Source organism: Sphaeramia orbicularis, chromosome 9 (assembly GCF_902148855.1).
Source record: "Sphaeramia orbicularis chromosome 9, fSphaOr1.1, whole genome shotgun sequence".
Lineage (NCBI taxonomy): Eukaryota > Metazoa > Chordata > Actinopteri > Kurtiformes > Apogonidae > Sphaeramia > Sphaeramia orbicularis.
In genome coordinates, this window is record NC_043965.1 from 19,244,429 (window position 1) to 19,267,699 (window position 23,271).

Consider the following 23,271-nt stretch of genomic DNA (forward strand, 5'->3'; position numbering starts at 1 on the left):
CTCGTGTCATCTCGCGATAATAAATAAATAAATCATCGCATTTGTGATTTAACCCTTTCATGCACAGAGGTCACTGCAGTGGACAGCTATTCTACAGCTGTTCTCTTCTATATTCATGGGTTTTACTGTTTTAGTTCCATATCAGCCAACACAGTGGACACTTATGCATCGTCCCATACAGTGCATTTCATACAGTTACTGTAACTATGCTGTCCTTGATAAACCTGTTCTGCAGTGATATGTTTTAGTGTAAATCAACAAACAAAACAGTTTTTTTTTTGCATATTATGTCCATGAAATGAACAATAACTACTATTAGAGTATGTTAAAATGTGGGAAAACATCTGATTAGCAGCATTAAAAATGTTTTAATTGCATACTTTTCCATATCACTTTCTGATATTAGGTTTTAAATACATGTTTCTTTGCTTGAAAAATTAAACGCATAGGGTCCGGCTGAGTGGACAGTTTTGTAACTCCTTAAAAAACCAAACCTAAATCGCATGTTTTTTTCATGCCTAAAGAGCAATAAAAACACACAAATACAGTGCTGTGAAAAAGTATTTACCCCCTTCCTGATTTCTGTTTTTTTTTTTGCTTATCTATCACACACAAAGGTTTCAAATCATCAAACCAATTTTAATATCACTCAGAGACAACCCAAGGAAATACAAAATGCAGTTTCTAAATGATGATTTTCTTTACCAAGAGGAAAAAAATTACAAACCTACCTGGCTCTACGTGAAAAAGTAATTGCCCCCCCTTTGTTAAATCACAAAATAACTGTAACTAACCACAAATTTGGGAAAGATGAGTTTAATTTCACAAGCCACACCCAAACCTGATTACCACCATACTTGATGAATCAAGAAATCACTTAAATAGAATCTGTCAGAGAAAGTGAAGTAGGCTACAAGATTCTCAAGAACCAACGCATCATGCCACGATCCAAAGAAATTCAAGAAGAAATGAGAAAAAAAGTGATTGAAATCCATCAGTCTGGAAAAGGTTACAAAGCCATTTCCAAGGCTTTGGGGCTCCAGAGAACCACTGTCAGAGCCATTATCCACAAATGGAGAAAACTGGGGACAGTGGCAAACCTTCCCAGGAGTGGTCGACCAACTAAAATTACTCCAAGAGTGCGACGACGACTCATCCAGGAGGTCACAAAAGAACCTCGCACAACATCTAAAGAACTGCAGGCCTCGCTGGCCTCAGTTACGGTCAGTGTTCACGACTCTACCATAAGAAAGACACTGACCAAAAATGGCATCCATGGGAGAGTTCCCTGGCGAAAACCCCTGCTGTCAGCAAAGAATGCAAAGGCTCATCTCACATTTGCCAAAAAACATCTTGATGATCCTCAAGACTTTTGGAGAAACATTCTGTGGACTGACGAGTCAAAAATTTAACTCTTTGGAAGGTGTGCGGCCCGTTACATCTGGTGTAAAAATGGTACAGCATTTGGTAAAAAGAACATAATGCCAACAGTGAAGCATGGTGGCGGCAGTGTGATGGTCTGGGGCTGCTTTGCTGCCTCAGGACCAGGACAACTTGCTGTGATTGATGGAACAATGAATTCTGCTGTCTACCAGAAAATCCTGAAGGAGAACATCCGGCCATCAGTTTGTGTCCTCAAACTCAAGCGCTCTTGGATCATGCAGCAGGACAACGATCTGAAACACACCAGCAAGTCCCCCTCTGAATGGCTCAAAAAAAAAACAAAATTAAGGTTTTGGAGTGGCCACGTCAAAGTCCGGATTTAAATCCAATTGAGGTGCTGTGGTGTGACCTTAAACGGGCAGTTCATGCTAGAAAAGCCTCCAATATGGCGGAGTTGAAACAATTCTGCAAAGAAGAGTGGGACAAAATTCCTCCAGAGTGATGTGAAAGACTCATCACCAATTATCGCAAACGCTTGATTTCAGTTATTGCTGCCAAAGGTGGCACAACCCGTTATTAGATTCAGGGGGCAATTACTTTTCACATAGGGTGAGATAGGTTTGGATTTTTTTGTCCCTTAATAAATTAAATTGTCATTTAAAAACTGCATTTTCTATTTCCTTGGGTTGTCTCTGAGGGATATTAAAATTGGTTTGATGATTTGAAACCTTTGTGTGTGATAGATATGCAAAAAAAAAACAAAAAAAAACAGAAATCAGGAAGGGGCAAATACTTTTTCACGGGACTGTATTATGACCAAGGTTCTCATAATTGCATGAAAGGGTTAATGGAAAAACCGACATTACTTCTGACTTCTGTTTTTTCAACATTTAGTAAATGCCAGTAAAGTTTTGCGCAGACGTCCAGTGGAAAAGCGACTACTGAGACATATAATAGAGGTATAAGACACCACTAAATAAATAAATAAATAATAAAGGGTTCCACTATGTACACTTTGTACACAGCACACATTATCCAGAGTCAAGGTGCATTTTCAGCTGTTCTACATAAGAAATAAAAGGATGCCATACCACATTAAATTTCCCTATTGATCCATTCAATTTGAAAAATATGACATCACATATAATTTGCCAAAAGGGGGGGGGGGGGGGTTGTCATTCTTCCAATTTAAAAGAATGAGTCGCCGTGCTAAAAAGGAGGATTAGGCTATACTATTTAACTGTGGCCTTTGTAGAGGGAGATCTTCTAATGGTACGCCAAAGGAATTGTGTTTCAGTAATTTTGTACAGGTTTTCTCATTTAAAGGGTTATACATCTCATCTGATACCAGCAAAATAACAATCAAATGAATCAGACAGCAAATAAATGAATTTTCAAATTACAACTCATGAGTGTCTATTTCATTACAGTTTAATATGTGAGCAATGCACCAGTGTCAAAACACATAAAAGCTGCGCATCGCCTCGAAACAAATAGACAGATAATATAAACGTGATTTGTTTTCACTTATCTCTTTATAATGATAAATATGGAGCAGATGACCCCGATAAATGATGAAAGATTAATAAACATGTTTCTCTGGGGACCGTGATGCTGTTTTGCCAAGAGCAATACAACCAGCTTCACAGAACATGGACTCACACAGAGATCCCACACTTAAAAATCCCCACTCTGAAGGCATGGGGACGGGCTAAGAATAAATATTGCACTTCTTATATTGATCTTTACTCTGGGTATATTTTTCTGAGAAGATTTTACGTTTAGTCTACATTTTAAGACAAATATCTGTTTTTTCTAATCTTAACATTTGTAAAACAGGCTTGTTACTTTAGCGTTAATCCATCTGAGGGGAATTATTGGTACATCGTCTCAGCATCAGGACCAATTTCAACCTAAATGGACTGAAAATTAATACATACTGTATATAAAATGATCCAGTGGTGCATCCTTCATGAGTGTCAAACAAAGACAAAAACACTGAAAAAGACAAAATGAGATGAAAATGTATGTCTTAAAAAAACCAAAAGTGATGTAAAAGATAAAAAGATAAGATAAAGATAAAAAAAAATATTAAAAATACATAAAAAACATAAAACTATATAAGAGAGGTAACAAAAAGAAAACTGCAAAAAAGATGTAAAAAGTCAAAAATGATGTAAAAAGATGAAAACAACCTAGAGATGTAGCAAGACAAAGATGGGGGTACTGGACCCCAGAGGAAAGGCATCATAAAGTTTTGAGTTCTGTTGCATCCACTGAAAACTCATTTGCAAATCAGACAGAAGATACAGTTCAGTATTTTCAGTGGTTTGACAGACGTGAGGTTCATTTACCTTTGCACAGAAATGGCTCTTATATTTTCTGCTTTTATACTTTGACAACCTTTCAGAGGCTGTACTTTTACTGCAGTAAAAGAAGTTGAATCAGTAGTTACTTTTACCAGTCTTAATTATATGTGTTTTACTGCAGTATAGTAAGCATTTAGATGATCAGTGGAAAACCAAAACATACTCTACATTAACCACAAGTTATTACATTAGTTTAACAATTCAGATTTTCTGTTCAGATTGGATACAGATGAACTTCACTGAACGAAGGAAGGAAGGAAGGAAGGAAGGAAGGAAGGAAGGAAGAGACAGACAGACAGACAGAAAGAAAGAAAGAAAGACAGAAGGAAAGAAAGAAAGAAAGAAAGACAGTCAGACAGAAAGAAAGACAGAAGGAAAGAAAGAAAGAAAGACAGACAGACAGACAGACAGACAGACAGACAGACAGAAAGAAAGAAAGAAAGAAAGAAAGAGAAAAACAGACAGATAGAAAGAAAGACAGAAGGAAAGAAAGAAAGAAAGAAAGAAAGACAGTCAGACAGAAAGAAAGACAGAAGGAAAGAAAGAAAGACAGACAGACAGACAGACAGACAGACAGACAGACAGACAGAAAGAAAGAAAGAAAGAAAGAAAGAAAGAAAGAAAGAAAGAAAGAAAGAAAGAGAAAAACAGACAGATAGAAAGAAAGACAGAAGGAAAGAAAGAAAGAAAGAAAGAAAGACAGTCAGACAGAAAGAAAGACAGAAGGAAAGAAAGAAAGACAGACAGACAGACAGACAGACAGACAGACAGAAAGAAAGAAAGAAAGAAAGAAAGAAAGAAAGAAAGAAAGAAAGAAAGAAAGAAAGAAAGAAAGAAAGAAAGAAAGAAAGAGAAAAACAGACAGATAGAAAGAAAGAAAGACAGATGGAAGGAAAGAAAGAAAGAAAGAAAGAAAGAAAGAAGAAAGAAAGAAAGCCTAATTCTCCTCCTCTGGGACCCAGATTCATTCAAAGTGTTAATGTGCTTGGACTTGTTTCAGCAGCTGAATAAACAGGTTTTCCTGGCAGACAGGAGGCAGGTGGTCTGTGTCCAGGCATTACATCATACTTCCTTTTACTCTCTTTTGCAGATTTGCTAATGTTGACATAAATCACATAACCCAGGACATTGTTTCCTCCCCATCATCCCTCCTTTTACACAAACACAGGTCTTTTAAAACACTCAGAAGGCTCTGGGCATCAAATAAAGCAGTGATGTGAACTTCAGTGTGACTGACTTTTCCTCCGTCTCACTGCACCTGACTGACTTCACCTGCTGTTAGCTCACCTGTCGGACACTCGCTCACACACCTAAAATCAGCAAAAGAGCAAATGCAAACACTTGAGTTACACTTTTACAGCCTGTGTGAGACTGATGAACGAAGCTTTTTTTGGTTGAAATCAGAGCTCATTTACAGACTTGTGGAGATGAGCACCACGGTGCAAGAAGTGATGCTGGTGAGGGATGAAAAACTCCACTGTCGTGAAATGAGGAAAGAAACGACAGTTTTCCATGTGGTAATTATACTTAAACAAAGCATCTGCAGAAACGGACTGAGATTCACTTAAATGGCACTAATGCTGTTGTAAAAGACAGACTCTGAAAAAGAACTAATTTTCCCAAGGATATGCAATTATTTAAAAAGTACTCACCAAATATGTATTAATTGGTGGTGGAGTCTGAGTGTGATTTTATTCAAGTACATATTTAAAGTACTAGTATTTTATTTGAGTGTTTTTATTGTATATACCTTTTTACTCCACTGCATTTGTTCAGATACTTTTCGGATTAAATTAGATGAGACTTTATTGATCCCACAGTGGGGAAATTCACTGGTCAAAGCAGCAACAGAATAAAGCACAAAAAAAATGTACACGCGTAAACATAGTGCAAAAGACAAACAATATAATAATAATAATAATAATAATAATAATAATAATAATAATAATAATAGTGGTAATAAGTAATACAACTCTATAGGATCAGTGTTGGGAGTAACACAAAAGTAATGCATTACAGTAACTGATTACTTTTTGCCATAATGGAGTAGTGTAAGGCATTACTAATCAATTTTCATTAATATTTTACTTAGTACATGTTCAATAGCGCCTCTGTTACAACACACTTCTTCCCCATAATTTAATTGATCAAATGAAAAAAAGAAAACAAAAAAAAACCATCAAAACTGTGAGACTTTCAAAAATGAATCAAAAATGCTGCTTCTACTGCACACGTGCCATTTATAAGGAGAGTCTATATGTAACTCAAAGTAATACAAGAGTCATGTAACGCACTCCGGTTCTGAGACAGCAATATTATAAGGTAAGGAATTTATTTTAAATAACAGTAACAAGTAATCTGTAATGTATTATATTACAGTTTGGAAGTAACTTCCACAACACTGTATAGCAGGGGTGTCAAACTCATTTTAGGTCAGGGGCCAAATCCAGCCTAATATGATATAAACTGAGCCGCACCAGTAAAATAATGTAAATAATAAGATAAGAACTTAGAATGTCAACTCCAAACTTTTCTCTATGTTTTTGATTGAAAAAAGTAAAATTCTATAATGAAAATGTTTACATCTACGAACTGTACTTGAGCATAACATGAACAAATATGAACAACCTGAAATTCTGAAGAAAAATAAGTGCAATGTCAACAATATTACACCTTAATTTATCATTTATACATGTGCATCAGAACTTACAGATCACAGTGGATCTACAATTACACAAAAAATTTAATAACAGACAGAACGCTGGTAAAATTCCACATTCCAGACATTTTTGTAAAAGGCCAGTCCGTAAATGTAACCATTTTTGTGTAATTTCACTTTTTTTTTAAAAAAAACTAAAACGAGGAGGAATATTTGCAGTTTTCATTTTTTATATGTTATTATGGTAGTATTTTACTGACCTGATCCACTTTAGATTGAATTGACCTAAAATGATTTTAACACCATTGATTGTTAATATTTTCAGTCTTATTTTCGCATTTTACAAATTCATCCCACGGGCTGGATTGGACCCTTTGGTGGGCCGGATTTGGCCCACGGGCCACATGTTTGACACCTGTATAGGATACATACATATTTACATAGCAGTAGAATTGCAGTATTGCAGTATGTCAGACAGTACATTAGTAGAATAGTACATAACACAGCACATTAGTACATAGTAGATTATAACTGGGTTTATTTATCACATTTGTCTGGTGAAAACACTGTGTCATGTTATAAGCTGAAGAATGAATTGCTCCTTCATGGTTGGTGTTTAACAGCCTTCCCCTTGTTAGTCTAAATAAGTAAAACCCTCTTGCATTCACTGGAAAATACATTCTCACCAAGTTGAAAACTAGTTTCTTTTTCTGAGCTCATGAAGAGTTGACTTTTTAGAAATATGAGTTTCTCACAGAACAGAGGAACTCCAAATATGTGATGATCTCAGAACATAAACATGATCAGTTGGTGTAGACTAAATTACCCCCAATTATATAAAGTAGCTAAAATGAGCCCAGCTTTGAAAAGCGGTGAAGTTCATCACATTAATACGTCAGTAATGTCAGTTTATTGCTCTGTGACAATGTTGACTTTTAATACTTTGAGTGTATTTTAACAATAAGGTAATATAGACACATCAGTCATAACAGTATGACCTCTGACACAGGACTGGATAATTATGTCGGTTATCTCATTAATGTGGCACCTTTCAGTGGGTGGGATTTATTATACTGCAAGTGAACATTTAGTCTCCATGGTTGAAGCAGGTGAAAGTGAGCGACTTTGACTAAGGTCAGACTGTGATACTGGTTCAGAGCATCTCCATAACTGCAGGTTTTGTTTGGCGTTCCTGTTCTCTAGTGGTTGGTACCTGCCTGAAGGACAACTGGATCTCAACCCAGTCCAGCACCAGTGGGACCATTATATAATTACCACCTGTCCAGTAATGTTTAAGTTAATGTTTTGCTGCTGAATCCACTCTGATGTGAGATCCAGACTCCACCATGCAGATCCTTAAAGTCCTGGAAGTAGAGAAGTGGGGCCTCTATGGATCAGATTTATTTGTCCATCACCTCCCACAGATGCTCAGCTGTCCTGAGACTGGAATGTCCCTTTTCAGTCCATGTTTGGTGGGTACTAACCACTGCAGACCAGGAACACCCAACAAGACCTGCAGATTAGAGATGCTCTGACCCAGTCACTCATTGTCTCCAGAAAGAATCCTGAATCACAAAGGACCCGTAACACCCCCCTCATCATCTGTTCCAACTCCACCCGTCAGGAAGAGGCTACAAGTCAATCAGATCCCACACCACAAGATTACTGAAGAGTTTCTGTCCCAGAGCTGTAACAACACTGAACTCCATCCTGAAAGCCCAGACAGTGGAATTATTAATTATTTTAACTTATTAGCTTAAATATGCAAGTCTTTGTGTTGTTTTTTTATTTTTTTTTATTTTATTTTTTTTTAGATTTTTACCTGACTAACTACTAAATTAATTGTGTCTTCTGTGTTATACAATATATTGTGTGATACTTGTATGTATATTTTTTAGAGTATCTTTTTTGGAGGTGCACCCAAATTTCATTGTATGGAAATATAATGACAATCTAAATTGGCCATATTTGTTATTTATTTATTTGTTTGTTTGTTTTTTGTTGTTGCAGGGACAGCACACATGAATGAACATTCTGTAAATGTGCCACTATTAGCAAAAAAGCTGTTTTTCAACCGTTGTCCCTGGGTAAGATGTAAATGGTCTGAACTTACATAGCACATTTTCTACACCTTAATGGTGCCCAAAGCACTTTACAATACCTCACATTCACACACACACACACACACACACATTCACACACACACACACACACACACACACACACACATACACCAGTAGGTGGCTGTTGCCATGCAAGGAGCTGCCAGGCCCTACTGGGAGCAATTTAGGGTTCAGTGTCTTGCCCAAGGACACTCTGACATGTGGACAGTTGGAGCCAGGATTCGAAACGCCACCTCTTCGGTCACTGGACGACCCGCTCTACCAACTGAGCCACAGTCACCCCAACAATATAAAGTGTAAAGTGCCAGCATTCATAAAATTAGACACATTTTAAAAATAAGGCTACACCCACACATTACATAGCATTAGTTCACATATACAGTACACACAGTTAACCTTTAAGTATTAAGTAACAAACACCTGGAGAGACATTGGTGCATGGGCAGGTGGTCATGCAGCGCAAAACCGAGAAAACTTGATTCCAGTGAAGATGAATATGAACATGAACAATTTACCTGGTTGTATGGCTGTGAATGTGAGAGTGATTGGTTGTTCGTCTCTATATGTCAGCCCTATGATGAACTGGCGACATGTCCAGGGTATACCTCACCTTCACCCATAGGTAGCTGGAATAGGCCCCAGCACCACCATGACCCTAGTGAGGATAAAGCAGGTTCAGAAGAAGAAGAAATATGACAATTAAGTCTCTTATCTTATTTTATCTTATCTTATCCATCACCAGTTGGCCCCTGCCAAAGTCACTCAGATTGTTACACTGTCCATTTGGCTGCTTCCAAAACAGAAAGACCTCCTGAACTTTTAGGTGAAATTGTTCACCTGCCGGCAAAAAAAAAAAAAGTCAAAATACGTGTAAAGGGCCATTGTAATGAAATAGCCAATTTTATGACCACTTCAAAGGCTCATTAGTGTATATAATACTCATATATTTCTAGTTATGGCTTTGACAGAACTTTTACTTCTACTGGAATATTTTCACACGGGCATTACTGTTACTTTAGAACAGGATCGGAATATTTCCTCCACGGCTGGTGACAATAGCTGCCAGTAGTTCACTCCAGTTTAAATAAAGATTGTTTAAAAACTCTGAGCTTTTGCCGTTTTAAGAGAAGCTATGAATTGCCAACTGCAGCTTCAAGTCCTGTTGGGTGTAACAGACGTCTCAGAATAATGTAGAAAAACATTTACACTGTCAGGTTTAATTTCAGGGAAAATTAACAGCTCCATATTGTTTTTTATTTAGGTGGCAAAAATGACAGATATTTTCCTTCTGCTAAATTACTTTTCTTGCATTTAAAACAGTGACATTGATTGAGAAGCTGTTCTCAGAGAATCAGCCCATGAGGAGCCTCAGGATCACAATGGCTCCTGTTGAGGCGTTTTGTGCAGCCCATTAATCCTCTACTGCATACCAGGCTGTTTCCCAAGATCATGCTCTGAATACTGAATGGCTGAAACATAATGTGGAATGAAGGCACTTCCACAAGTGCATTTTCTCCTCCTAAGACCTATTATCTTATCTTAATTCAGAGTTTAAATAACTGAGACTTTACCAATAAGCTGCCATTACAAATTAGGCCTGTTATGGCTGATGCTGCACTTCTTTGCTGATATGTTGACAGAGTTCTGCACATTTGTGTCTCATCTTACTGTTATCAAAATCAATACTGTATAATTAAACATTTTCCTATGTGAAGACAAATGTTTATGTTTATGAAGGCATTCCTTTCAAAAGGAAAGACATTTTCTAGATCAGCTATCAGCAAATTCTTCAGTGCAATACCCCTTTCTCTCCTCCTGTGAGAAAACTTCCAAAGATGCTTTGGCCAGACGCACAAACACAACACAGAAGATGGACACACCACTGAACGCAAAGAGGAAATGGGCTGGGAGGATGTGAGTTTTTCCCAGCTTTCCCTTCGTTTGCTTACATGAGGTCACTCGAACATCAGGCTTAAATTCCAGAAAAAAGAAAAACTTCATATGAGTCAATATCAGTTTTATTCAGACAGAATATTTAATTTATTAAAAAAGAACAAAAGGCTGATAACATGTCATATGTACAAAAGAAACAGTGAGCAGGAGCTGGATGTTGGTGAATATTTGCATATACGTTCTCAGTACAGACAGGTGGATGATCCATACTCAGAGGACAGCTTTCAGTGTTTCTACCGTTTAGCTGCAGCCTTAGCGGCCAGTCGCTCTCGTTTCTCCTCTTCAGCCTTCTCCTTCATCTCCTTCTCCCTCAGGATCAGCTGCCTCTTCTCCGACTCCCAGGCCTGTACCCGGCTCTCATACTGCTCGATGTCGAGTTTCTCAGACGCCTCCAGGTTCTGCTGGGCCAGACTGGTCACTAAAGTCTGAAAGGAGGCGGTGTCGACTTTACCCAGAGACTCCAGCTGGCTGCTCAGCTCCTAGACAAGTAGGGAAACAAGTGACCTCACCAGTCAGAGCTTCATTTAAAGTTAACTTCACCTCCATTCTGTGTCGAACTCCACCAACTACATGATTATGAACAGTGCTACAAAGTCCGAAAGAGGCTCGATGTTCAGGTGTGAATGTGTGATAGAGTAGTTTAGGACAAAGAATCACAAGACATAATACAAAGAACCAGATGAGGGGCTAAGTTTGGGTTTTTGTACAGCTTTACTAATTTCACTTTAAGTGAGCGTAAACCTTAAAAGGACCCTTAAAACATACCAGACTTGCATAACTGACAATTCTGTGGTTTCCTCCATCATTCAGCTTGTGTTACTGGGTGATTTGGGTGTTTTAAGACATTAGTTCAGATCCTGACAAAGGCAGCAATAAAACACGTACTAATATAGGTGCTTCAATTCTCCATCAGAAAATCAGGAAAACTGAGGGATGGTTGGGCCACATATCTGATTTCACGGTACAAAGGGTCTTTTTTTTTTCTTTTTAAAAGACAAAACCAATCTCCCACTGTTAACTCTGCATCATGATCAAGGTGGGAGGGTGAAGGTTGATTTGCCGATTTTTATGTAGATTATCACAAACATTGAAGTGTTCCATCACAGTTAAGTCGTATTTCTGCAAACCAAAGCTGTCAAAAAACTAAATTTTCTCATCATCATTCTCAAATGCTAAAACAAGACTGATTCTAAGGTTTTTGTGTCATGATGAATAAACGTGGAGTGTCCATATTTTATTTTATTTTATTTTTTTATTTAAATGAAAAAAAGGTTGGTATACTGACAATTTCTATGTTTTTTTCTGAGCAAACAAGATATAAAATATGTCATGATATAATAACATAGAACTTTTTATGACCGGATCTTTATTTTATTTTGTGTCTAGTTTTCACAGCTTTGACTGAATGCCTCAACTAGTACTTTATTACTACTCAGGAGAAAAAGAACAAAAACCTCCTGCATTAGTATCATTTTGGGATTCAAACTTTACTAGTCGTGTTTTGAGACACAGTCTAGAGCAGATTGTTTTGGTTTGTTTTTAAATGTCTGACGGACCTCCAGATCAGACTATAAACCACACTGACAAACCTGCTGTATAATTGCCATTTTGCAGACAAAGTGTGAGGCATTTTGAGGCAAGAATTTAGCCTCAGAATACCTTCAATACACTTCTCGTATAAATTCTCCATGAGACATGACAGGAGGAAACACTGTTATCACTTGTTTAGAAGAAAACGGTCTGGGATTTAATTGCTGCAACAAACAAAAGCACACCTGCAATGAGTACCGAACACCCACCTTGAATCTGGACACATATTGAGGTAACTTTGCTCGTTCCGCCTCGTCTTCCTCGTCTACCGTCTCCTGCTTTTTGTCCGCCTCCTCCTCTCCCCCTGACTCGTCTCCAGAGCTGTCTGTGTCTGCAGTAGACGATAGCTCCTGCAAGATGTTGCTCACATAGTCGAGCTGAAAAGTAATGTTTGTGTGTGAAAATGGTGATTTTAACATCATTTTAAAGGAGTCTGGGATGGCGGTTAGTACCTGAACAACCTTGATTTGTTGGAAACACTCGATATTTTCAAAGTTTTACAATGATACCACTCCAAGTTTGGATCATTACACAACAGACAAAGAGATGATTAAAGAGGCCGAGCACTGTACTTGACCACTCATCTCTTAATCTTAGGAACAGGTAAGATTAACAAGGACCCGAGGCGGCATTTGAGATGTAATATTTCCTCCCCGTCCTGTGGCTTTATCTGCTCTGTCTACATTATTGCGGTGCCTCTGTCTGACACAGACACTTAAGCTTCTGTTCTTTGATTCTCTCAGACATCCTCGCATGCTCCAGGCTCCTCAGAATCTCATTAGACATGGACAAAGCTGAACAATTGAACTGGACAGGACAGACCGGATTAGAGACGCTACTACACCGGCTGTGAGTGTACACATATGTGTAAAAAAACACCAACAATATGACAGCATGACGAAACACAGTTTGTGTTATGTTCCACCTGGAAAGTACAAACAGTCTTTTCTCTGCAGTGGGCTATTGATCCTGTTGGGTGACTGGAGACTGACTATTTAATGTTTCCATTTATACATAGAACGCTGTTTGAAAGAAAATTAAATCCGCTTTCATCTTGCGGCAACAGACTAACATTGTGGAAATTATCTTTGTTTGACGTCAAAGACACAGTCGGTAGAAAATCTCAATAACAGGAGTTCACCTCTGCACAAATACAGAAAGAAACCGAGCATAATAACATGTCTAACAACCCACAGGCTCATACTTCTGACAAAATGTTCCCACAAAGAGCCGCAATAGAACAACCAGACATGAAAAGAGTCCAAAGAATTAGAACTAATGATTAAAAACACACTTTGACCACACTTAAGATAATATAAGATATACATACAAATAGGTGACCTGAAAAATTAGTATTAAGTGCCTCAGTAAGGTTTCAGGTTCTCTGCTAATGCCTTATCTCCCTTAGTATTAATTAGTATTAATCTATTCTACTTCTAACAAAATATTTTCACTCATTTGTCATTTTGATGATGATGTTAGAAAGCGCTCCTAACATGATGGTCCCAAAGCTCCAGAACAGTCGGGATCTGGTGACTTTGAAGTCCATAGCATGTGATTAACATTCTGTTCAGACCCATCATCCATATGTGACCCCTCATGTTCTGTGGATGTGGATTTTTGTGTACAGAATGCCTTTTTACAACAATTACATCTTTGAGATTTCATGATTAAATATTTTGTTATTAAATTGAGTCATTTTGGTTTCTTAATATGCAGATACACATCAGCAGGTTGTTCCATTCTTATCTAACAGGGACATTAAACAGGAAGTCTGAGACACAATGAAATTCACTGCTGCTGTTCTGAGCCAAATACAAACCAAATTATTTACTTTAATTTCTGCAGGCAATTTTAATAACGATGATGCACTTTTCTCCATCTAATTAAATTCTCAGTTCGATATTATCCAATTATTCATTCATCATCACCCGCTGACACTTTACATTAGACTTCTCTAGATCACAACAGTCAGCTATCTGTAAATATATTATGTGGGAATTCTTTGACATCATTTACATCCTTACTATGTCTTTGGATAGCTTCACATCACCAGGCTCAGCAGCCACTTGCTCCATAACAGCCAGTGCTCGGCCCAAATACCCATGAGTCCAGAGGAGAGGCATCCCTTTAAACACGGCATGGATTCCATTTAGCATCTCCACTTTACCTGAACAGGAAGGGGAGTGGAAAGTAAATGAGACCACCATCGTAGCATCACAAGACTGGATATACCACAGTAAATGTTACGTATGCAAGTCTGCGGTAGAAACACGTAAATACACACCTAAGAGGGCGTTTCCAAGTAACTGAGCATTGAGGCCCACAGTGTCATCTTTCATCAGACCACAGATAAGCAGTGATGCTCCCAGTGCCCGCTCCTCTGACACCTGAATATGACAAATAAACATCAGAATTTGGGATCTCTACAGTTCAGCACTGTACAGTTCCATGTGCTGGTACAATTAAAAAAATACCACTGATGTGAAAACTGGGATATGGGTTTCAGTTTCATGTAATTTATCAAAATTAATGTGCTGCATTTTAGAATGAAAGGCCTCATAGATCACTCTTTGTATCAGGAAACTGATGACTTCATTCTAGTACCGACGGTTGTGTATTTCCAAACGTAGAAATATTCTGGAGTCATTTGTTTTCATTACACCTCCCATGTTGTCGTCTCTGCTCTTTCACTCACTGTGAGTTGTGGTCTGGTTGCTAAGTAACTGCCCAGAGCGTACAAAGACAGGATCTGTGTGGAGGGAAGGTCAAAGGCCTCCTGAAGCATCACCTCTTCAACCACAGAACATGCACCTGAAGAATTACAACATAAACAACACTTTATTATAGCTTTTTCTTTTTATTTGCCAGGATGTAACTTAATATTGCTTCAAAAAAAAAAAAAAAAACCCCTCATTAACGCCTACAGTTACCTTGAAATACTGAAAATAAAAAAATACCATATGATAACTTTCTTAATTTCATTTTTAAAATCACATTTTTGGTAGAATCAGCAACTATGTGGCATCACTTTGAAAATAACACATTATGTACTGACCATTGTAATTATACACAAAACAATGAGGCTTTCCTCAACTTCTGTACTGCACAAACATGACAGGAAATGTTTGAAATATGAACCAATTGATTCAACAGACTGTCTGGTCACACTACGGATGATATTTTACATTAATGAGATTGCATTTAGAAACATGTAGGAGTCGTTCCAGTTTTCAGTCAGTCTGCACCTTTAGCCTATTACTCATTTGGATTGAAACCATATTTAATGCTGCTTACTTTTAAAGTCTCCATCTTTAATGTAAGAGTCTATGAGCAAGTTGAAGGTGAAGTCATCTGGGAATATTCCATACTGGACCTGCAAGTACAAACATTTAAGAAGGATCTACAAAGCAAATCAAATGTAGAACACTCTCTTGTTTGCATTTACATCTGTAACTTTGCCAGTACTTATGTTACACGATGTGGTAAAGACAAAGAGCTGCTGACTCTTGATGCATCAGCCACTTTAATCTCTCTGTGACATGACAAAAATGAAAAACAACAGAGGGAGCCATATTAACAGCCTACACCTCACTTTACTTCAGTATAAACACCTCATGGCCACTAGTGTTCTCTGCTGTGGGAATAATCCAGTGGTGCCCAGATACTAAATCTCACTGAGGAACATTATATGTGGGGTTAACAACATCAGACACATCTGAGGTAATATGGGCTGATCAGATAAGTTGGAAAACGCATCAGGGTGGTTAAAACTGCAAGATCAGAAACCCTCTGCAGCTGCCAGACCTGACCAGGAGCCTAAGATCAGTTTTCATGACTCCTGATTATAAAAACAGGCCTTCCCCAAATTTTCCATAGCATTTACTAGAATATATCCTAAGAACTAAGTAGCAGTCAAGAGCATTTAAACCAAGCACACACAAAGCAAAAGTGTTTGGTATGATATGGCCAAAACAGTTTCTTACCATAAAACTGGCATAACCATCATCTTAAAAGGTGAATAAACTTTTAAAAGAGGTAGGAGTGTTGTGGAAGATGAATCAAATGTAGGTCAAACAGACCAATTTCAAATACTACAGCACTAATAAAGTGTCACCGAAGTGGTTTGGGTACCTTATTTTTGACTGTATGCAGTGCCTTCTCCCTGCCATCATATTTCAAACACTGTCTGATCCAACTGTGAACGGTCCAGTCTCGTAGGTACCAACAGTTTGGACTATGACGAAACCTGCAGATGAGAAAAAAAAAAAAACAGAAAAACAAAAAACACAAACAACATAGGTGTGATTTATTGTAGCAGGAAAGATAACAGGAAGCTCCAAGCTGCAGAATGTGGTACTTGTCTTCACAATACATCATGTGAGCTTCATAAAAGAAACACTAATGAGCAAAGTAAATCACTCCAAATATATAAGAATCAATAGCAATTTTGCACATTTCCCACAGTTAAAAGGTACTTATTTAACTCACATTTCACAGTTATGTAAATGAATGTGGTCTGAACAAGGGTGCTAGTGGGAAATATACAAAATGTTGTAATCATAAGAATGGGTGCAGATTCCAGAGAAAGGAGTAAACAGGAAAGGTCTGGATTTGCTGTGAACAAAGAAAAGCATGTGACTGAACATAAACCAAAACAGACAAACTAAACAGACAATCCATTCCAAGAGAGAAACATGGATACAGAAAGTGGCTGCTCTTACTTGTAAAGATAGTATTCTGCTTGGTCAATTTCCTCCCTGGACGAAATGTTGTCGACAAACTGATAACAAAAAATAAAACAATTCAGTGCTGAAAACTTTGAAAGATTTAATACAAGCAAACCAAGTGTGTTTTTTTAATGTGTAAACATCTTACCCGTGACACGGTCAGAGAGCTAACGGGAAGGTTTCTGTCATACGTTCTGTCCATAATGTTCGCCAACACAGCTGTAAATACAACAGCAGGAAGACTATTAAAATGTTTTACGTAATAAACCACCTGTTCATTAAGTTATTTATGGGATGCTGGTGTAACATGTGGCCTGAACTAAAGAGATTTAATTTGATTACGTCATTAAATGTCTAATTGTCAGTTTTGATACATTTCTTACATGAAACTGGGGCATTACTAATCCCAATTTACACAAGCTTAAGTATGTCATTCATATTAATTACATGCACAGTGCTGAGAGACTACTAATGAGTGTACTGAAGCTGCAGTGCCACCCTGTGTTCAAGTGTAAAACTTAGGAACATTTGAGGCTAAACTGCTGCCTATAACTGCAAAAGAATTCTTCATTATTTCTCCTTGGAGTAAGTACAGAAAACACGACCTATCAAATGTAAGCTCCACTGACTGATATGGATAATGCAGTGATTAATCATCTGTATTTTTCCTTAACACCATTTTACTGATTAAAATTTAGAGCAAACTAAAGATTCAGGACCATGTTATTTATTCACATATTTCAGTGGAAATTAGCAAAATTTCAATTCATTCATTCATTCATTCATTCATTCATTTTCTGAACCTGCTTTATCCTCACTAGGGTCATGGGGTGGGGGGGGTCGCTGGAGCCTATCCCAGCTAATTATGGGCGAAGGTGGGGTACACCCTGGACATGTCGCCAGTTCATCGCAGGACTGACATACAGAGACAAACAATCACTCTCACACTAACACCCATGGGCAATTTTAGATTAACCAATGGGCTCTACGCACAACCCCACTACTTACTGAACTTCAGGAGGGTCCTTTATTTCCTGTCTTTCATTATTGGACACACTGATTAATCCAGGTGTGCCTAATCAATTAGTTGTCCCAACAAGTAGCAGACACACCTGGATTAATCAGTGTGTCCAATAATGAAAGACAGGATATCACGGACCCAGGAAGTAGTGGGACTGTGCATAGAGCCCATTAACCTATCAGTTAAAATATTTCACTTAAACTCTGAGGGTGACCATCAGTCCCTCATCCCTGTGTGTTGTCTAAACATAACACTGGTCTACAAGGAAAATGCTTCCAGAATAAAAGTAATGAAATTTTACCACATGAGAGTCACTGATAAAGAAAAATCAAGTCAAAAATGCTGGTTGGCTGAACTTTCCAAGATACAGCCTTGGGTCAAAATGTGAAACTCAAGAATTAACAAGAGAATGGGTTTGACTCAAAAGGAATATTTGTATCAGAGCTACAAGATCTACTTCAAAACACTGTCTGCACATTAGAATACATTCACTTTACAGGTTCTATTTAGTGGAAGATTTCTAAAACTATTATACAAATGTACATAAACCAAAATATGTGTGTAATAACACTTAATCATATACCTTGAAAACATCAGCAAACCGGCACTTTTGTCATTTATTTTCCAATTAATCTTATTAAAATACGTAACATTTAGCACATTTAATGTCTGAAGCAAATCATGTCTAAAAAATTGTAGACCAGTGTAATCAGAGAGAAGAGACAAGAGGATGAATGATACCACAGGACTGTAATACTAATAATAAATATTTTTAGGTATCCGTTACTTAGTCTAAGAGTGTATTACTTTATTTGAATTTCTCCAGCCTATAATTGTGAGTCGATAAGCTAATGTGTGGTATTGAAAAGTCTAACGATTTAAAAATTAAGGTTTAGAAAAGTTCACATAGCATAAAATGTATGACCATTTTTCTTCCACACTTGTTTCCTTGGTTAGTTCAGTGTCAGTTCAGTGTCATGTCTGTATTTGTGAGGAACTAACTCTTATTCATGTTTGAAACAACTTAACATGCATCATTACCAAAGCAAGAAACAATATACTTTATAACAGTGTGTTTGTTTTGTCATATCAGTGTCAGAATCATTGTATTAATGTGAAGTTTACCCAGTTTCTTACCTAAGTTTTGTGGGTCTTTCTCTCTCGCCTCCCACAGTTTGGTGTCTGTATAAGATGCTGACAGCAACCATCTTCTACCTGCAAAACCCAAACACCTCATATCAGAGTATACCGTTACAGTATCCACAATAGTCGGTTGTTTAATAGCTGGGATTTAGTGACTGTTAAGACAAAAAAAAAAAACAACCTATCACCTTTATTTTAAATACAGCATTAGCCCCGGCTAATTTTGGCTAATAACAAACAGAGGACATTTAGCTTCCGCCTGCTTAAACGTTCTGATGTGGACACGAAAGAACAAGTAAAACGGGCTTTAAATAAACACATTATCAAAACAATATCTGCATGTAACATGAATGAAAGTACGATATGGATACCTAAAAGAGACGGAGAAAAACCTTTAACTTTGACAGCTGCAGTCACACAACGTTTCAACACGGAGGCGGCCATTTTGGACGATACCAAGTACGTCCAAGAGCGGGGGGAGGTTTGACTGCTACTCACGTTGCAGATCAAACCATTATTTAAAGTATCAGAAGAAATACATGAAATCAAAGTTTAAAAATACCACGTGAAGACTCCTATTATATTTTATTTCTTGTAATTTTTTTAAAAAAGCAAAATACAAAAAAACAAACAAACCCAAAAATAAAACAAAAACAAAACAGCCCTTATTTTTATTTTTCAAATTATAAAATTATTCTGTTATTGTATTGTCAGATATTATTAAAGTTCATACACTGATGAGACTGATGCTACAATATGTCAGAATCATTAGTGTGAATTATGAGGGGCATCACTTACCTATGAACCTATTTTTTAATGAGGAAATCTTGACAATAGAGGGCGCAATTTCTCTATGGAGGAGACAATCACTACTTGGGTCCAAAATCAGGGAGCTGTCTGCCCTGCAACCGTTCATAGAAAATCATGAAAAGGTCTAGTTTTACTGAGCGTTATGGCTGACTACTTCCTGAAGCTTGACAGGATATTTAATTTGTCCACTCATGTATAAATGATTGCACACAATCCCTAAAATAGTAACACGTTCACAGGAAGGATACATCAACACCTAAACATGAAGCTCCTCTGGTTCACTTTTGCAGATGATATATATTCAGTTATGTGTGTACACTGAAGAAAGCCTTTTGATCCGTTCCCCCCCCTTTCATAAAGCCAGTGTTTTTCGTTGCCATAGGTAGCCCAGGAGGAAAGCCCTCTGCTATAATTACAGTAATCTGCTTGGCTCAGGGTCAAAGGAGGTGACAGGTTGAATCTGGGGTGGGATCCTATGGGTGGGACACTTTTCTTGAAACAAAACGTGGAAGAATTTTAGCATCCTCTAAGTCCGCTCACTGTCCAGCAAAACAGGAAGCTTTTACCTGAGCGGCACTTGAGGGAACACAAAGAAAGTAAACATTTCAACACACAAAGTGCCGATGCAGTTTAGACTTTTGAGGAATAAATGAATGCAGTCTACACTCTGTTGTGTTCTGCTGTAGTTGCAGCTGATAGACGGGGATGGATCAGGGTTTGCAGCTACAATATCTGTCCTTCAGTGTTTATGTAAAACATACACCTAAAAGAAAAGCCCTTACACGTTTCACTGATACTAAGAACTCAGACGTGTGTTTTCCATGTCTTGGTTATGGCTATTCCCTGTTTTCTTTCTTCTCTCTTTGGTCATTTCTTTTTCAGTTCACTGATTTATCTGTATAATTGTAGAATAGATTTCAGAGGATGGGCAACGCCCTGTTGCTGAATCTGCACTCCATTATAAAAATGTTTGTTCCTCTTTATTCATATACATATTAAAATTAATTTTTCTAGATGGTGGATGCTTTTAAAAACAAGAAAAGCACTTGAAGAGCGCAGACCTCCACCAAGAGAAATCACCACCAAAATTTAATAATTTCTTCCTTGTGCCAGTATCAACATTTCCTGAAAATTTCATGAAAATCTGTCCATAACTTTTTGAGTTATCTTGCTAACAAACAAACAAACAAACAAACAAATAAACAAACAAACAAACAAACAAACACGCACGCACGCACGCACACACACACACACACACACACACACACACACACACACACACACACACACACACAAAGCAAAGCGATCACAATACCTCCTGGCAGAGGTAAAAAACTAAAAACTGTCCTTTTTAGAAAAACATTTTCTGGTTGATTTTATCTGATTTTATCTGTTGTTTTTTATTGTATATTGTTGCTGTTTATGTTGTTTTTGTATTGTACACTTTGAGATTTGGTGTCAAATGTAAAGTGTGTTACAAATAAAATGTATTATTGTTATCATTCCAGACATACTACCTCTTTGGTATTTGCTGTTAACAATAAGGAATTGGATCATTATAATAGCTGAGCTGCTCATTGTAATTTAATGACGCAAAAGGTGCAATCTCCGTATTACAAACTGCAACTTCAAACATAAAAAATGACAGAAAACTAAGAAAACTTTCAAATGGTTCTGAGTGAAACCTGTAGGTTTATTGTATGTGCAGGGTTGAACATACATATTTATTTCTCATTCTCTTTTCTTCAGATGCCCCTAGAAAAAACAGGAAATATGTGCATAGCCTTAAAAAAACACATAAAAAGTAAACTAAATGGGTTCTGAAGATTAAAGCGACTATTTAGTGAAACATCTGACATGTGTTGAATGAAAGCTGGTATATAAAATCACAAAATTCATGCCATAAATCTCTTATTGTCTGAACAAAAGGGATAAAGGCATGTTAAGTACAAAGGGAGATCACAGTAAATTCTGCCACTTTGTTTAATAAAACCTGTTTTTTTCTCTGAAACCTTTGTTTTTGCTGCTGTGCAGACTTCACATATATTCAGATTGTTCCTTAAAACAGAGACCGAGAAATGCATATGTGTGGTCCTTAAAACTTTACTGAAAAATCAAACCTATTATTGGCCTAAGATTTTTGCACAGTACTGTATATTGAACATAAATACAGTACTACACTGAGGGTCAACACAAATTTCAATTTGTATGAGGGATTGATCTAGAGGGGATGAAGACTCACAGGGAGTTGTATTTTTTTGCGGGGGGGGGCATTATTATCATTATTTACTCCAAAATGAGAGAAAGTAATTTACATGCAGATGCAGGAAGGTGATTAAAAAAAGAATAAATTTATTTATTTATTTAGCAATTTTTTTTTAAATTTCAAATATTACAAAAAAAAAAAAAAAAAAAAAGAGGAAAATGTAAAAAAAAAATAAAAATCAAACAAACGAACAAACAAAAAAAACATTTGATAAAGGAGCGGGATGCAGTACAGCTTACATACCCCTGCCCCCTTACCCCATCTTTTTCTACTGATCACAAAGTCCCATGTCAGTTCCTGAAAATACCTTAACAAATCTTACACATGTCAAAATAAATTCTGAACAATCCTGCACAAAACACAAAAAATATTCAACATATCAAAATAAACTCAAATGCTTATATTCTGTCTCTCATTGTGGTCATGAAAAGCTGTGAATAGTCCTAACTGTATCAGAGCAGTCTTTTCAGTCTACATAGTATATATTCAGGGCCGTATTTGACTGTTCTCCTGAGAGCATGAGAGATCGTTGGGTGCTCGTGGTCACCGCAGTTTCATTTCATTAAACGCATCTGTTTCTTTATGAACAAGATGCCTCCTGGAACCACCTCTGATTTGTCATATATAGCTCTGTGTGATGCCTCTAACATGTTAATCTACACGCCATGGTTTCTTTCTGAGGCGGTGGTTGGGATTGAAACATGTAGGTGAGGAAAGGAAAGGAGAGGAGGATGTGAGAACTTCCTCAAACTGTTTGCAGTTTCGCCCTTTAGGACACGGTGGTCTTCACTGGTAGAAAAGGAGAAGCTGCTGTTCTGCATTTTATCTGACAAGAAATGACTCTGTTTACCTGAACTAGCACGATGAAGTGTGAGATACTAGGATGTGTCCAGTGAGATGAATAATTTGTCTGTAAAGCCAGCGTTATATGACCTATTGCAGCGCCGTGATAAATTATTTCTTTGTAGATACAAGACACATGTGAGAAATTGCAGGTGGTTCATTGTATAGTAATACACATCTTCCTTTTTTGATATAAAAAGTTTCTTCTCTGCACTTTCATTGCTTCAGTCTTTCTATTTTCAGCGAGGCTTCTGCAATGAGCAGAAACAATGCTTTATTCTGACTCATACAGACATATGAAGCCTTTGTCTGGGACACCCACTGTGTCCGTCACTGCTGTTTGATCACAACCTAAAAGAGAGAAGGGGAGAGGTGTTTTCT

At 37.4% G+C, this 23,271-nt stretch overlaps 1 protein-coding gene across 1 annotated transcript; it reads right to left on the reverse strand.

Annotated features, from left to right (window-relative positions):
• Window positions 1-10,536: 10,536 nt before the first annotated feature.
• mrps27 (mitochondrial ribosomal protein S27) lies at window positions 10,537-19,424 on the reverse strand. Its single transcript, XM_030144435.1, has 11 exons — window positions 19,343-19,424; window positions 18,966-19,043; window positions 16,956-17,026; window positions 16,802-16,860; window positions 16,212-16,326; window positions 15,375-15,453; window positions 14,776-14,891; window positions 14,365-14,467; window positions 14,105-14,247; window positions 12,287-12,454; window positions 10,537-10,966 (listed from the first exon to the last, which is right to left on the reverse strand). The coding sequence occupies exons 1-11, from the start codon at window positions 19,413-19,415 to the stop codon at window positions 10,721-10,723; spliced, it is 1,251 nt and encodes a 416-aa protein (XP_030000295.1). The 5' UTR covers window positions 19,416-19,424; the 3' UTR covers window positions 10,537-10,720.
• Window positions 19,425-23,271: the final 3,847 nt, after the last annotated feature.